General features: G+C 52.4%; 1 protein-coding gene across 3 annotated transcripts in view; it reads left to right on the top strand.

The window, feature by feature from the left end:
* The window catches only part of LOC118217871 (cullin-9), a 48,852-nt gene that overhangs the window by 21,058 nt on the left and 11,295 nt on the right, over window positions 1-16,499 (top strand). For 2 of the 3 annotated variants that reach the window (XM_035399986.1, XM_035399985.1), the window contains exons 10-30: window positions 137-327; window positions 440-636; window positions 1,038-1,275; window positions 1,703-1,808; window positions 2,373-2,600; window positions 3,160-3,250; window positions 3,644-3,815; window positions 4,706-4,811; window positions 5,918-6,013; window positions 6,309-6,484; window positions 7,347-7,480; window positions 7,818-8,003; window positions 8,583-8,612; window positions 8,929-9,059; window positions 10,726-10,908; window positions 12,406-12,563; window positions 12,886-13,087; window positions 13,947-14,118; window positions 14,679-14,824; window positions 15,372-15,501; window positions 15,826-16,028. In XM_035399986.1, the coding sequence (XP_035255877.1) occupies window positions 137-327; window positions 440-636; window positions 1,038-1,275; window positions 1,703-1,808; window positions 2,373-2,600; window positions 3,160-3,250; window positions 3,644-3,815; window positions 4,706-4,811; window positions 5,918-6,013; window positions 6,309-6,484; window positions 7,347-7,480; window positions 7,818-8,003; window positions 8,583-8,612; window positions 8,929-9,059; window positions 10,726-10,908; window positions 12,406-12,563; window positions 12,886-13,087; window positions 13,947-14,118; window positions 14,679-14,824; window positions 15,372-15,501; window positions 15,826-16,028 (3,276 nt within the window). The remainder of the gene's footprint in view (window positions 1-136; window positions 328-439; window positions 637-1,037; window positions 1,276-1,702; window positions 1,809-2,372; window positions 2,601-3,159; window positions 3,251-3,643; window positions 3,816-4,705; window positions 4,812-5,917; window positions 6,014-6,308; window positions 6,485-7,346; window positions 7,481-7,817; window positions 8,004-8,582; window positions 8,613-8,928; window positions 9,060-10,725; window positions 10,909-12,405; window positions 12,564-12,885; window positions 13,088-13,946; window positions 14,119-14,678; window positions 14,825-15,371; window positions 15,502-15,825; window positions 16,029-16,499) is intronic. The other variant, XM_035399987.1, reaches the window with a different exon arrangement.

The raw sequence follows: 16,499 nt of genomic DNA, 5'->3' as shown, positions 1-16,499 counted from the left end.
AACAGTGTTAGGGCACTAAGTCTTTGGCTTAAGGCAGAAGCACACAGACAGGACAGTGCTCTGGGACCTGGGTTTTTAACGTTTGGTCCCTTGTCCCCCCCACCCCCCCCCCCACCCCACCCCACCCCTCCCTCAGGCCCTGAAGGTGATCACGGGGGCCAGCAAGCACGACATCCGCAGCATGGGCCGGTGCCTGCCCCTGTCCGAGTCGGGCACCCAGATGATGCTGGAGATCTTCGCCAGCATCGGCTCGGCCACGCCCGAGGGTTCCACGGGCCTGCTGGGAGCCATCCCCGCCGCCATCGAGCTCATGCTCAACACCCCGGGGTAGGCCCCGCCCACCGAGCCTCGCCACGCCCATCGGCCGTGTGCCTTCATTTCTCTTACACAACGTGACGTTTTTTTATTGTATTTATTTATTTATTTTCGGACCCTGCAGGTCCACGGTGTCGGTGCGGGACGGCCTGCTGGTGGTGATCATGCTGATCTCCAGCCATAAGAGCCTGGCGGAGCAGCTGGTGGCGTGCGGGATCAGCGCCGTCCTGCAGAAGTGCCTGTCGGCCCCGCGGGCGGAGACCATGCTGGCCATCATCGCCCTCAACCACATCTCCATGGTGCACAAGCTGGAGAAGCAAGGTACGCCTGCAGCCATGACCGCTCCGCCCTGAACCTGGATTCCCCCCCCGCCCCAAACCCCGTAACCCCCCTGCCCTGAACCCCATAACCCCCCTGCCCTGAACCCCATAACCCCCCTGCCCTGAACCCCATAACCCCCCTGCCCTGAACCCCGTAACCCCCCTGCCCTGAACCCCGTAACCCCCCTGCCCTGAACCCCATAACCCCCCTGCCCTGAACCCCATAACCCCCCTGCCCTGAGCCCCATAACCCCCCTGCCCTGAACCTCGTAACCCCCCGCCCTGAACCTCGTAACCCGTAACCCCCCTGAACCTTTTTTTTGGAAGTCTCATTGGTCGAGGCGGTCTGCTGTGTGAACCAATCCCGGTGCCGTTCACTAGACAGTCCCCTTGCTCCCGCAGAGTCGAAGGAGGAGCTGGACTTCAAGGACACGGGGCTGAAGATGCTGGTGGTGAGCCTGAAGGAGATGACGGCCACCAAGGAGGTGATCCTGACGCTGGAGCAGCTGCTGTGCGACGACACCTCGCAGCTGGAGGAGGAGCGCAACCAGGTGACCCGCAACAAGGACACCTTCCAGGACCTGGTGCGGCTCATGGACCAGCACCGCGTGGACCGGGCCACGCAGCTCTCCATCCTGAGGTCAGCGGGGGCGGGGCTCGGTCCGGTCCGGTCCTGAGGGGGCGGGGTTAGGGGCAGTGCAGACGGCTGGTTGGTTGGCGAGGCCGAGTCTGGGTGTGGGGGGCTCGTAGCTCGAGCACAGCTGTTGTAGTCTTGGATCAGGGAAAACTCTGTTACTTTGGTAACTGTGTCATAGTGCAGTAGTACTGTCCCTTTAACGGTGATGTTTGTAATAAATAAAGGAAAGAGAAACTGATTTATGAATAGCTGGGTCAATTGGATTTTGCTCTGTTGTCAGCCATGCTAACTGTACCTTTATAAATAAGCGAATAATTCCCCATGATAGTTGCTGTGCATTTTGTTTCCTTGTGGGGCAGTTTTGGCCCCAAGTTTGTGATGTGACTGCGACAGCTAACCAACCGGCTGTGTGTTCAACTCTTCTTCTCAGGATTTTGAATAAGTTCCTTGACAACTACCAGGAAGACCTGCTGCCCTGGCACGAGAGCATAGAGCCCTGCCTGTCCTCCCTGACGGCCTTCATCAATGACCGAGAGGTAGGGATCCGGGCCCTGTCACTCCCCTCACTAATGCAGTACTGTACGCAGCCCTGGCTAGCTATCTGCTGTTCACTGTATTCACAGTCTGCCCGCACAGAGAAGGTGTGAGGGTGTGTGCATCTGCCTGCTTATCTGTGTGAGGTTAGAGCGGTGCTTCCCAACCCTGTTCCTGGAGTTCTACCGTCCTGTAGGTTTTCAGGTTTTCACTTCAACCCCAAAAAAGCTGCACCTCATTCTGACAGCTAGAGATCTCACTGACCTGCTTAATGAGTAGAATCAGGTGTGTCAGATTAGGGTTCGAGTTAAAACGTACAGGACGGTAGATCTCCAGAAGCAGGGGGTTGGAACCACTGGTTTAGGGGGAAATAGAGGATTCCATGTTATACTGGAAAATAAAATGTTTTGAATTGAAAAATCTTTATTGCCGTCCTTAAACCGAAACAGTGTAACATGCTGTGCGTGTAAAACGAAACCGAAGTGTTTGTTTGCCTGGTCCCGGCCCGGCCTGCATTCCCCAGCAGTCTCTCACGCCCTCCCCCCCCCCGCCCCCCCCCTCACTAGGTGGTGCAGCTCTTCATCCGCTTCCTGTACCGGCTGGCCACGCTCAACAAGGACTACGCGGTGGTGATGTGCCGGCTGGGCACCAAGGACGCGCTGATCAAGGCGCTGGACAAGCACAGCGCCAGCCTGCTGCTGGTGACCGAGCTGCGCGACCTGATCGGGGACTGCGAGAAGTACGCCAGCCTCTACAAGAAGATGACCACCAGCATACTGGCCGGCTGCATTCAGGTCCGGCGCCGGCGCCTCCCGCTTTCCTGTACCGCCGTCCGTGGGTCGCTATAGAGCGCACGCTTCGGTGGGGGTGGGGGGGGGGTGGGGGCTTCTGGGACAGCTGCTAGCTCGGCCCATTGATCCCGCTTAACAGGATGGGCCGTTAAAACAAAAAATAGTCCCTGATGGCCAAATCTGTGCGTCCAGATTTTCCGTTTCCATAGTTTCCCTGCACTTTATTATGATCTGTTCTTATTGCATAAATGGTAACGATATTGAAAATCATGTTCATAGTGCATTCATGGTAATGATATGATGATTGTAATAAAGTATTTTCCCTCCCTGGGAACAGCCCTCTGTGCCCTTTAAAGCAGGCCAGTAATGATGAAAGCCAATTATTTGGCGTATTTTAATAGTCTGGCATTTGAATGGAACACACTTATGTGCGCATTATGATCAGTTTGCCGCTTGAGTTTGCACTGCGTATGGTCTTCATTCACTTCACTTTTTGAATGCGGGGGTGTTCTCGCCCTGTTTGACTCTGTCCTGTTCCTTCCCCTTCCCGGCCTCTCCACAGATGGTCCTGGGCCAGATTGAGGAGCACCGCCGCAGCCACCAGCCCATCAACATCCCCTTCTTCGACGTCTTCCTCCGCAACTTGTGCCAAGGTCCGCGAGCCGCCGCCTCCGGCCTCTTAGCCTCATGCAAATGACTGGATGTCCAGTGGGTCATGTGACAGCTGTGCAGTAGGTCATGTGACAACTGTGCCGTGGGTCATGTGACGAATGTCCAGTGGGTCATGTGACTACTGTCCAGCTGGTCATGTGACTAGCCCCCTCAGCTTCAGTGTAAATGAAGCTGAGGGGGCTAGTCACATGATGTGACAAATGTATGTGCATAGGTCACATGATGTTGTCCATTGGGTTATGTGACTAATGTCCAGTGAGTGGGTCATGTGACTGCTACTTCAGCTTCAGCTGGAATGTTAATATCTGGATGTCCTTTTGTGTCGTGCGACTGGCCGGTCCGAACCTGAGCTGTGTGCTGATTGGCTCCCGCAGGGTCCAGTGTGGAGCTGAAGGAGGACAAGTGCTGGGAGAAGGTGGAGGTCTCCTCCAATCACCACCGAGCCAACAAGCTCACCGACAAGAACCCCAAAACCTTCTGGGAGTCCAACGGCTGCACAGGTTCCCACTTCATCAACCTCTACATGCACAAGGGGGTGGTGATTAGGTACGTCTTATCATTCACTTCTCTCTGATGTGTTATCTGTGACTCAGGCTTTGTTTTGTTACGTATCTGACTCAAGTCAGTAAATGTGTCCAAAGTGCATGTTTAAATGTTATATAGGCTAAATCGTTATCGGAGACAAAAAAAAACAAGCAACATCTCATATGTTTTCTACAGCTTATGGAAGCTGTGTGGATTTCTCTACAAAATATAGTTTAAATGTGGCGATGAGTATGTGTGTGTCGCAGTCTGTAAGGCAGCCAGCACTCAACCTTATACAGACCCCCCCCCCCACCCCTCCCCATGTGGTTTGGGGGTTTGATCCCCCACCATGGCACTTCAGACACTGGGATCCCATCTCTCTCTGCAGCCCTCTCTGCTTTTTCCTCTGTCTGAATAAAAAACAATTTAAATGTAAAAGGAAGGCAGAGTGTCCTTTCTGCTTGAAAAAATAAATCTGTATTTTCAATGTCTTTCTCGGACATGCACGGTTGGTGCCCAGGGCTGCTTTCATCAGCAAATGGAGAGGTGGATGTGCTTTGCTTTAACGTCTGCCTCTGCGTGCTTAAATAGCCCATAGCCAACAACTCTTCCAACGTCTCCATTAAATCGCTGCTGTTTTTTTTTTCTGGTTTTTTTAAGTGTGCGTAATATAATCTTATATTATTGCCTGTTTACATTTGCGTATGGCAGAGTAGCCACTGTGACGGATGAAGCCAGTTAGCGTATTGTGTGAAACAAACAAACACAAAAAATAAAACGAGCAGATGGCCCTCTCGCAGTTTCGTATTCATTCAGTCTCCCCTGCCCTCCTTTGAGAATGTGAACAGTGCTCTTTGGGGACAGAGTTGAACCCGAGTGAAAATATGTGCCCCTGCCGTTCTGGAATGCAGGCAGCTGGCAGTGCTGGTGGCCAGCGAGGACTCCAGCTACATGCCCGCCCGCATCGTGGTGCTGGGCGGGGACGACCCCACCAACATCAACACGGAGCTGAACACCGTGAGTAGCGCTTTCCGCTAGCAGTACGCGCCGCTGAGAGGCTCTGTGACGCTGAGAGACGCTTGGCAGTGACTCCCTGCAGCTACAGGGACCTCCAGCTGCTGGGGTTTTCTGTTTTTGCGCACACATTAGCGAAGTCTGATGCCCACGCACTAAACAAAAGGTGGGGGGGGGCTTATTGGCTTCTTACTTTTCCTGAAACTGTGATTGTTTACACAATAACGACAACTTTATAGTTTTACTCACTTTACTTGTTAGCACAAAACAAGAACTCATGTACACCTTGGTCATTGCAGCTCCAGTTCAACAAAGACGCGCTAATGCACATGCGCAGATGCATTTAACAGGGAGAGCTGTGCCGGAAATAGAATAAAGTGACTGTAAATCTGAACTTAACAGTGATTGTGGATACTATGTGTGTGTGTGTGTGTGCGATTTGGATTTATTCGGTATCCATGTGTGCGCATTGGCTCCTGTTAAGTTCCAGAAGTTTCTCAGAATTCCAGCATACGCAGGAGCGTTTCGGCGAATGCTTTTTCACCGCGTACGTACGCAGCACACGAGCTGTAAAGCAGATTTTAAAAAACCCAGCTGCCGATTTGTTTTTGTTACGGGTTGCAGCTCGCGATCTTGGCATTGGACACGACTCATTTTCTCAAAATGACAGATGGCTTATTATTTCCAGCTTCTAAATTTGATAAATGATGGGTGGTTGTTGGTAAACTGAAACCCTGGTGTACTGTTCTGGCAGTAAAGGAATGTTTTGGGGGGGAGAGAGGTTTGTTTCAGATTAGGAAACGACCACATCTTGAAAACAACAAACTCTATAATATTGCAGTTTTAAAATGACTCGTATGTATGTTGGAGCAGTCATGATACTCTCTATAAGGTTATAAGGTTGTTATAAGGATCCATAAGGTTTGGGCCGTGTAGGTTTCACAAGGTTACAAGTTGTGTTTCCAAAACTGCTGGAGCCCTTGTCTTGATGGTTCACTTCTGTGCTTTTCTCTCCATATCCGGTGATACGGTGTGTTGCTGTAAATCTTTTTTGGAATCGCTCGGCCAATCGAAATGCGCCTTTCCGACCCTGCGTGTTCCGTCGGCAGGTGAACGTACCGCCGTCGGCCAGTCGCATCGTTCTGCTGGAGAACATGACCCGCTTCTGGTCCATAGTGCAGATCAGGATCAAGCGCTGTCAGCAGGTACGTGATGCACTTTATTTTATTTTATTTTTAAAACCTGACCCACATTCTGAACCTTGTTTAGTAGCTTTAGTAGCTGGTACCCGAATTCGGGCTGAAATGGGTCTCCGCTGTCAGAGCTGCTTTTATGAAGGCTCTGCAGAGACACAGCCTCGTACGCTGGGGACCCTCAGCACACAGCCTGTACAGGTGTGCTGCTGAGAGGTGCAGGAGGTTGGGAGTTGTAGGCAGTGGCTGGGGGGAAGCTGGCCTTCCCATGATGCTCTGGAATAACCGCGGCGGCCCCTCTCTCCAGGGCGGCATCGACACCCGGGTCCACGGGTTCGAGGTCCTGGGGCCCAAGCCCACCTTCTGGCCCGTGTTCAAGGAGCAGCTGTGCTGCCGGACCTACCTCTTCTACACCACCAAGGCCCACACCTGGTGCCAGGAGATCCTGGAGGACAAGGTGCAGCTGCTGCAGCTTTTCAACAAGTGAGTCCTCTTACACGCCTGTGACACACCTATTACACGCCTAATACGTGCGTTTTACACACCTCTTACACGCCCATTACGTGCGTTTTACACGCCTGTTACACGCCTATTACAAGCGTTTTACACGCCTGTTACATGCCTATTACATGTGTTTTACACGCCTGTTACACGCCTCTTACACGCGTTTTACATGCCTGTTACACGCCTATTACATGCGTTTTACACGCCTGTTACACGCCTATTACATGCGTTTTACACGCCTGTTACACGCCTATTACATACGTTTTACATGCCTGTTACACGCCTATTATGTGCGTTTTACGTGCCTGTTACATGCCTATTACATGTGTTTTACATGCCTGTTACATGCCTATTACATGCGTTTTACACGCCTGTTACACACCTATTACAAGCGTTTTACACGCCTGTTACACGCCTATTCTGTGCGTTTTACGTGCCTGTTACATGCCTATTACATGCGTTTTACATGCCTGTTACATGCCTATTACATGCGTTTTACATGCCTGTTACATGCCTATTACATACGTTTTACATGCCTGTTACATGCCTATTACATGTGTTTTACACGCCTGTTACACGCCTATTACATGTGTTTTACATGCCTGTTACACGCCTATTACATGCATTTTACACGTCTGTTACATGCCTATTACATGTGTTTTACACGCCTGTTACATGCCTATTATGCGCATTTTACACACCTGTTACACGCGATTTACACGCTTCTTACACGCCTCTTACAGGCCTGTTACACGCCTATTACAGGCCTTTGGTGCTAAGTGCCTCCTGTACGCCTCTGGCCCCTTGTGGTGTAACACGGCTGACTGCCCCCCTCTCACAGGCTGAACAGCGCCCTGCGGCACGAGCAGATGTTCGCCGACCGCTTCCTGCCCGACGCCGAGGCGGCGGAGGCGCTGGGCCGGACCTGCTGGGAGGCGCTCATCACCCCCATCGTGCAGAGCATCACGCTGTCAGGTACGCTGGGGGGGGGAGTAGGAGGGTGGGGGGCGGCGGTCCTGAGCTCTCCATGAAATCCACCTAAAGATCCATCCCTCGATCCCTCTTTATCTCCCGTTCATCCAACCCTCTCACCTGATCATCCAACCATCTGACTTATCACCCAGTCATCTGATCATCCAGCCTCAGCCATTCATCCCTCTGTTCACCCAGACCCGTCTGTAATGGCTGCCTGTACACGGCCCCCTCCAGTGTGTGTGTTCATCCTTCTCCCGCTGGTCTGAGGAGCAGAAGGGCTCTGTTTGGTGTAGTAATGCGCTCTTCTCTTTTACCCCCCCCCCCGTCTCTGTGACAGACACGCCGGTCCTGAGCCCGCTGTCCTGGCTGCTCAGCGAGTACCTGGACAACGCCGAGATCGCCAAGCGCTGCAAGAGCCGGGCGGCCATCTTCAACTCGCGCGTGCGCCGCCTCACGCACCTGCTGGTGCACGTGGACACCAGCCGCGCCGACGCCGAGGAGCTCAAGCCCCCGGTCAAGTCCAGTGAGTGTCCCCCCCCGCAGCCCCCCCAGCCCCCACCAGCTCATTCCACCCTGTCCTGGCCTGGCCTGGCCCAGTGGGCACCCTGCATGCGTCCCCACTGCCTCCATTTTGTTGTAGCGCCATAACCGCTGCTTGATCGTAGCTGTGCTCATTTAAGGCACTTTCAGAACAAGCCTCTCTAGTTAAAGGATGGGCTCTCAGCCTGGGCAGAACCAGTCCAATCCAGCTGTAACAGCTGCTTTGATCTCCTGTCAAAACAATCAATTTAAAAAAATAAAATCTAATTAAGGAATAAATTAAGGCAATGAATTTGAGTGGGAACTGATGGCTGAAATCTGGCTTTGATGACCCTGTCCTGCTATAGAGGCAATCATGGCTGTAACTGAGAGTAATAAATAAACATTAATACTCTACATGTTTTGGCAATTCATCATCATCTTTTTTTTCCAGTCATGTAAAAATCCATCCGCTCAGACGAGTTGCTTTAAATTAAAAACCACTTATTGCAAGATCAGCTGTTAATTAGCAGTAACAAGCCATTGGCAGCTTCTATATTGAGGGTGTCTTTCTTATTTTCAGAAGGTATCAACCGAAGCAAAGATTTAAAGAGTAAGTAACAGCATAGAAGCCCATGTAATGCATTTATCTGAATTTTTATATTCTTTTAAAAAATGTTTTAATGTATTCTTTATTTAGCTCACTGACCCACATTTACAGTCACACTAACCACTGTGAAATGGCACCATATACACCTCTAGCGTGATCACATTCTCTCAGGATATAGATATATATATTTTTTTTGTTTTCCTATTTTGTGCTTTTCTTTTCTTTGGTTTCCTTTTTGTTCTGCCATTTTGGTTTTGTGTGTGGGGGGGTCTTGGGGGTCGGTGTGCCCTTTTTCCCTTCACGGAGCGCTGTTTTTCAGATGGCAAAGAGGGAAAGAACAAGGAGGCGGCGGCCTCTTCCTCCTCCTCTTCCTCCGTCCGGCCCAAAGTGAAGAACGCCAGCAGCATAGCCGGGATAGCGCAGTGCTGGCAGGGCGTGGTCCAGCGACAGGTAAGCGTGGGATGGTCGTACCGTACCGCACCGCGCACCCGCACGGGTGCCCTGGGGGGGTACCCCACACCTCTGCCTGCCCCAGGGGGGCGCACACCTCATGTTTCGGAGGGGCGGTGCACGTTCCGGGTTCTTCTCTTACCCCACCCCATTTTCAGCATGACTGTTCACATCAGCACTGGCTCACTCCCCGGCAGTGTTGGGCGACAGTGTGGAATAACGGGTTAGGAACTGGGCTTGTAACCAAAAAGGTTGCAGGTTCGATTCCCGGATAGGACACTGCAGTTGAACCCTTGAGAGAGGTACTAAACCAGCATTGCTTCAGTTATATATCCAGCTGTATAAATGGATGCAATGTAAAAGTTGTGTAAGTCGCTCTGGATAAGAGCGTCTGCTAAATGCCTGTAATGTAATGTAATGGAAAACGCTAAAACCTTTTCCGCTGAGGCTGATGCTTGTTCCTGCCGTTCCCTGTGGTGCAGCAGGGAGGGCTAAGCCTTCTACATGCGCTGAAGTCAGCCAGCCGCAAAATGGCTTGAGCTGCATGCTAGTATGCTAATGAGCTCAGAGCTATATATACGTGCGTGCGCACAGGATTAAATACCACGCTTTTAATTTTTTATTGGATTGTATTGAACGCCTGTTAAAATCCATGCCTGTTAAATAAACTGCATCTGTGTTAAGTTGCCAGTAAATGGCCTGTGATCACAGTGCACATGAGTTAATGCAGCTTTTATCGTGTCCATTATTGTGCGCACCATTTTATTGCCCTGTGTCACACGGGAACACAGACGTCATGGTGGAGCTCTGTGCTGTCGGAGGCCTGTGTTTCAGCGCTCAGGCTGAGGGATGCTGGGATGGCTTCCTCCTTTTAATCAATACCAGCCCCTGAATCATCACAATTTAAGTCATTTAACACTGGCTATAATTATATACGAGAGCGCTTTGAATCATGGGACGTGCTCGTGTGCATCGATGCTCGTTTATTCGGGTCTTAATCAGGCCTGTTCAGGTGGTGGTGGTTTGAGGGTTTGTGCGTCAGTAATTCAGAATCTCCGAATGAGAAACTCGCAGTGGCGCTCCTCACTAATGAGAGGAAGGAGTTGGTTTCTCTATTTATGGAATCATTTTTTTTAATGGTTATAAAAGGTCATTTTACTTTTGCAGGTTAACCCATTTCTAAAATTGTAATGCCTTTTTTCAGCTGAAATCACACCATACATTCATTACTTTTGGTAATGAACGCAAAGTCACTTTATCATTCTAAAGTAAACCTTTTGTAATCTCTAATTAGGTCACAGCAGATTTAAAAATGAAATGGGATTATTTGTTATGCATATCAAAGTAAAATGAAAAGCTGGCAAATAGGAGTGTGAAAAGCATTTTCCTCACGTGTGTCCCTCTCTCTCTCTCTTTCTCTTTCTCGTGCTCTCTCTCTTCTCTTCCTCTCTCTCTCTCTCTCTCCCCTCTCTCTCTCTGTCTGTTGCTCTCTCTCTCTGTCACTCTCTCTCTCTCTCTCTCTGTCACTCCCTCTCCCTCCCTCTCTCTCTCTCTCTCTCTCCCTCTCTCCCCCTCTCTCTCTCTCCCTCCCCTCTCTCTCTGTCTGTCTGTTGCTCTCTCTCTCCCTCCCTCTCCCCCTCCCTCTCTCTCTCCCTCCCTCCCTCAGGTGAAGAAGTTTCTGGACTCTGCGTGCAGCCTGCCGGACTTCGTGGAGCGGTACAGGAACATGTACCTGCGTCTGAAGAACGCGATGGAGGAGCTGTTCGGCCAGCAGACGGCCTTCGTGCTGGCGCTGCGGCAGGGCTTCTCCGCCGCGCTGCTGCAGCTGTCCATCCTCACCGCCATGCACGTGAGTCGCTAACGCGCGCAACACGCCAGTCTGTGACCGCGCTGAACGCTAACGCGTCTGTCTGTGACCGCGCTGAACGCTAACGCGTCTGTCTGTGACCGCGCTGAACGCTAACGCGTCTGTCTGTGACTGCGCTGAACGCTAACGTGTCTGTCTGTGACCGCGCTGAACGCTAACGCGTCTGTCTGTGACTGCGCTGAACGCTAACGTGTCTGTCTGTGACTGCGCTGAACGCTAACGTGTCTGTCTGTGACTGCGCTGAACGCTAACGTGTCTGTCTGTGACTGCGCTGAACGCTAACGCGTCTGTCTGTGACTGCGCTGAACGCTAACGCGTCTGTCTGTGACTGCGCTGAACGCTAACGCGTCTGTCTGTGACCGCGCTGAACGCTAACGTGTCTGTCTGTGACTGCGCTGAACGCTAACGCGTCTGTCTGTGACTGCGCTGAACGCTAACGCGTCTGTCTGTGACTGCGCTGAACGCTAACGCGTCTGTCTGTGACCGCGCTGAGCGCTAACGCGTCTGTCTGTGACTGCGCTGAACGCTAACGCGTCTGTCTGTGACTGCGCTGAACGCTAACGCGTCTGTCTGTGACTGCGCTGAACGCTAACGCGTCTGTCTGTGACTGCGCTGAACGCTAACGCACGCAACACGCCTGTCTGTGACTGCGCTGAACGCTAACGCACGCAACACGCCTGTCTGTGACTGCGCTGAACGCTAACGTGTCTGTCTGTGACTGCGCTGAACGCTAACGCGCCTGTCTGTGACTGCACGTGAGTCGCTCGCCCGTGACCGCCCTGTACGCTAGCGTAAGGCGCCAGTCCGCAACTGCGCTATGCGCTAACGCGCGCGACGCACCAGTCCGGTCGCTAACGCGCGTAACACGCCTGTCTGTGACTGCGCTAATGTGCGCAACGCGCCAGTCCGGTCGCTAACGCGCGTAACGCGCCAGTCCGGTTGCTAACGCGCGTAACGCACCAGTCCGGTCGCTAACGCGCGCAACACTGTACGGCATGCCTCCTTACAGCCGTTCATGTTATTCAGTGTGGGTGCTGCGCTGAGGCACTACTCTCCTTTGTTTTAGTGGTTTTGAAAATACAGTGTGGAGGAGACAAAAAAAAAAAATAAAAAGAGGAAGCCACAGGTCCAAGGCTATTACCGTTTATAATAATCGTCATGCTTCTTCCTAACTTTAATAAACAATTAAAAAACTTGCAGTGAAATCTGCAGTGAAATTTGTTTCTTCTTGTAGTCTTGTTCTGTTCACTCACAAAGATTTAATGGAGTTGATAATCTGTTTGAATTGTTTCAAATGTTGCTTGCCACAAAGGTTTACCTTGTTGAATGCAAGTCTGCTTGGATTATGTCTAGTACTTTGTTTCCACGGTGCTGCTTAGTTCATCAAGAGCTTGTAATGTGCTTTAGGCAGTTTTGAATTGGTTGAATGGATGAATGCCCTTGTACCTGAGCTCTGATATGCTCCCCCTCCCTGCACAGGTGAGTGAGAGATTCGCCCAGTACATCGACCTGATGATCCAGGAGAGCGGCGTGGACTCGGGGAACGTGGAGACGCTCAACCAGCTGCAGCAGTTCCTGGAGCCCATGCTCTTCCTGTCCGGCCTGGAGCTGGCCAACACCTTCGAGCACTTCTACAGGTGAGACACTTTCCCAGCATGCACAGCAGCTCTCCAGGGCTACGGTCTGTCATGCCTGCTCTTATCTGTGCCTTTCGCCATCTAGTGGTAAGACAGAGGTACTGTTACTTTGAAGGAGCTGCTGGGTTACATTGCATTACATTTTGGAATTTAGCAGACGGTCTTACCGGAGCAACATGCCAAGTTTTTCGGCAAGTTTACAAAGTGCATTACCTCATTGGGCAGTTAGAACCATAACTGAGCCTTTCTGATTAATACCAGGAGTCCCCGCCCACTTATCAGGTCAGCTGATCACAGACACGCCCCCCCCCCCCCCCCACAGGTATTACCTTGGCGACCGGCTGCTGGGCCAGGGCAAGGTGTGGCTGGAGAGCGCGGTGATCGATCAGATCGGCACCTGCTTCCCCAACCGCTTCCCGCAGCAGATGCTGAAGAACCTGCGGGAGTCGGAGGAGCTGCAGCAGGAGTTCCACCTGTACCGCCTGCAGCAGCTGGACAAGACGCTGCAGGACCAGGACGAGGAGGTGAGCGCCCCGCCGGAGGAACCCTTCCCAAGCTTCTTTTCGGTTGTCCTGTTCGGGGCTCAGGTGCACAGACTGAGAAGGAAGGGCAGGAGCTAATGCCCAACAGTCTTTCTATCAGCTGTGTATGTTAGCTTGTATATTAATGCTAATGCATAGCATCCATTCTATTAGCTGTATATGCTAACTTGTATATTAATGCTAACACGTAGCGCCCATTCTCTGAGCTGTATATGTTAGCTTGTGTATTAATGCTAACACATATAGCGTCCATCCTCTCAGCTGTATGTTAACTTGTATATTAATGCTAACACATAGCGTCCATTCTGTCAGCTGTATATGTTAACTTGTATATTAATTCTAACATAATATCTGTTCTGTCAGCTGTATGTTGAGGAATTAGTGCAGTAATGCGAGCTTCAGCCTTTGGTCTACTCAGTGTTGCACTTTCAGTCTGTCTTCTGGGAAGGCCACTCAGAATTGGTAATAACAGGGCAGTATAAGCATGGAGAAGATTTGTGGTAAAGTGTTTGCGTGTGTGTTTGTGCGTGCGCGTGCGGTGTGTGTGTGCGTGCGTGCGTGTGTGTGCCTGTGCGTGTGTGTGCGTGCGTACGTGTGTGTGTGTGTGTGTGTGCGTGCGGCGTGTGTGCGTGTGCGTGTGTGTGCGTTTGTGTATGTGCGTGCGGCGTGTGTGTACGTGTGTGTGCGTGTGTGTACGTGTGTGTGCGTGTGTGTGCGTGTGCGTGTGTGTGTGTGTGTGTGTGTGTGCGTGCGTGCGTGCGTGCGTGCGCGCGCGCGCGCGCGTGCGTGTGCGTGTGTGTGTGTGCACGTGCGTGCGGCTGTGTGTGTGTATATGGCGCAGATGGCGGAGGACCAGGCCCCGGGGCTGGAGGAGGAGGGTGAGGTGAAGGTGCTGGTCCTGTCCCCGCGCTGCTGGGCCGTCTCCTCCCCCTGCTACCTGGAGCGCCCCGACCGCCACTTCCCCCCCCAGCTCTGCGGCTACCTGGCCGAGTTCACCGACTTCTACGCCAACAGTTAGTGCACCTCTTCCAACTCTCCCCCCCACCTCTCCCCCCTCCCCCCAGTCAGTCCCCCCTCCTGCACCTCTACCCCCCACCTCTCCCCCCAATCAATTCCCCCTACGCCACCTCTCCCCCCTCCTGCACCTCTACCCCCCACCTCTCCCCCCTCCTGCACCTCTACCCCCCACCTCTCCCCCCAGTCAATCCCCCCTCCTGCACCTCTACCCCCCACCTCTCCCCCCTCCTGCACCTCTACCCCCCACCTCCCCCCCCTCCTGCACCTCTACCCCCCACCTCCCCCACCTCTACCCCCCACCTCTCCCCCCAGTCAATCCCCCCTCCGCCATCTCTCCACCCTCCAGCGCAGTCACTGCCCCCCTCCCCCGTCAGCCCTTCCTCCTCCACCTCTCCCCCCCACCCCCCAGTCAGTCCCCCCTCCTCCATGCTATATAATAAGCTTTCATTTCCACTATACAATGTAGTTTTATACACATGCTGTAATGCTGTCTTGTTCTGGGATCTGTCTCTGCTCTGCTCTGCTCTCGGTGTTGACGCGCCGGCTCCCCCTGCAGGCCAGACGATGTACAACCTGACGCACAGCAAGCCCCGGCGGCTGCAGTGGACCTGGCTGGGGCACGCCGAGCTCCACTACGGCTCCTGCATCCTCTACGTCTCCACGCTGCAGATGTACATACTGCTGCAGTTCAACAGCCAGGAGGTGAGCCCGCCCTCGCACGCCCCCGCGGACAGCGCCAGCGGGGGGAGAGAGAGAGAGGAGCCCGGTGTACCATCAGGGGATTGACTCTCATTTTACTTTCACTAGGGCTGAGCGCTGAGTCACATTTTAAATATGCAGTGTGCCTGCCGTGAATGCATACAGAGGGGTACTGTACTACCCATAATACATCTGTTCTACTCAATAAATGGGGTCAAAATGGCGGTCACCCAGCAAGTTTATCGACTGTTGTAATTCACAGACTACATGAAACCCTGGCGAAGGCCCTATCTTTTTAATGACCGTTTGGCAGTTTAATATAAATGGCTTGCCGTTCACTAATGGCATTCATGTGTCAGATGTCAGCCGGCCTTGCAGCTGCTGGGTGTTCGGTCCAGAGTGGGTTTCTGTTATGTTCCTGGGTCCTTACCCAGCAGGTGTTCTGGCTCTTTAGAAAGCAGGAAGCAGGAAGGTTTTTAAAGCGTGTGGCGTGGTGACTGAGGCCGCTCTCTCTCTGCCCCCCCCCCCCCCCCCCCCCCCCCCCCCCCAGGACGTGGCCGTGGAGGCCTTGCAGCAGGCCACGGGGCTCTCCCTCGTCGTGCTGCTCCACGCACTCAAGCCCCTCACCGCTGAGAAGCGCATCCTGGTCCACAAGAGCTCCAGCGCCGACCCAATGAAGTGTGAGGTCACCCCTCCTGCTCTCTCGCCTCTCACCTTTCACCTTTCGCCTTTCGCCTCTGACCTCTGGCACGGAGCAAATACGGGACTCCGCAGCCTCACTCAAAGCGGTTTGGAGTCTCTCAGCGAATTAGCCAGCTTGTCGGGTGCAATTTAAAAGCTTAAGTTTAGCTATAAAGGCATCATTTGAGGCTAGTGAAACATATGATCATGAAATGCCTTGTGTGTAGCGTCTGGCGTGCAGATTGTGCTTAGTGGAGCGGTCGTTTCCGTGGCGATCCTTACACGAGCTGACCAATGGCGACGTTCGCTTTGCACGCCCGCAGGGGTCCTGTGCCTGAACCAGGAGGCCCTCCCCCAGGACTCGGAGGGCCACAGCTACTGCTACCTGCTCCCCAAGCAGACCTACCTGAACGTGGACGAGGACGCCGCCAGCACGCTGGAGAGGAAGAGGAACTACGTCTACTGCCTCATCGTCCAGGTCATGAAGGTGGAGAAGGAGATGCACATCGACAACCTGGTCTTCAGGGTAAGACCCCCCTCCGTAACCCCTCCCGGCTCCGCCCCTTTCTCTGGGGAGTTGGGTTTTTTTTTTTAACAATCTTGCAATTGCTCCTGATGGCCTGACCTGCTTTGTGACTTCAGGCTTCTGTAAAATGTAGGGATGCATTTTTTTCCCCAAGTTTTAAGAGTTGCACGTGAGGAGTTTTTTTTAATTCTGAAAATCATAATCATGGAAAGTCCCAGAGAAGAAGCATGTAAAATGCCAAACATAAAAGTCAAAAATAAAAATGCACAGAAACCTAGATCTGTCCTGCTGAAGACAATGGCCTGCTCAGCTCACGTTGTTTGTCTGTTAAGTCCAAAAGTGTTCTGTGGACTGGAATTAGCTAACACGAGAATGGACATGGATTGGAAACCTTTTAAAAGCCTTGCGCCTCAAAATGTATTTCCCTCTCCTGTCCCTTTGTTGGGAAATCGGTAAATTTCACAGGAGTTT

Source organism: Anguilla anguilla, chromosome 18 (assembly GCF_013347855.1).
Source record: "Anguilla anguilla isolate fAngAng1 chromosome 18, fAngAng1.pri, whole genome shotgun sequence".
Taxonomy (NCBI): domain Eukaryota; kingdom Metazoa; phylum Chordata; class Actinopteri; order Anguilliformes; family Anguillidae; genus Anguilla; species Anguilla anguilla.
This window is presented reverse-complemented; position numbering and strand designations above follow the sequence as displayed.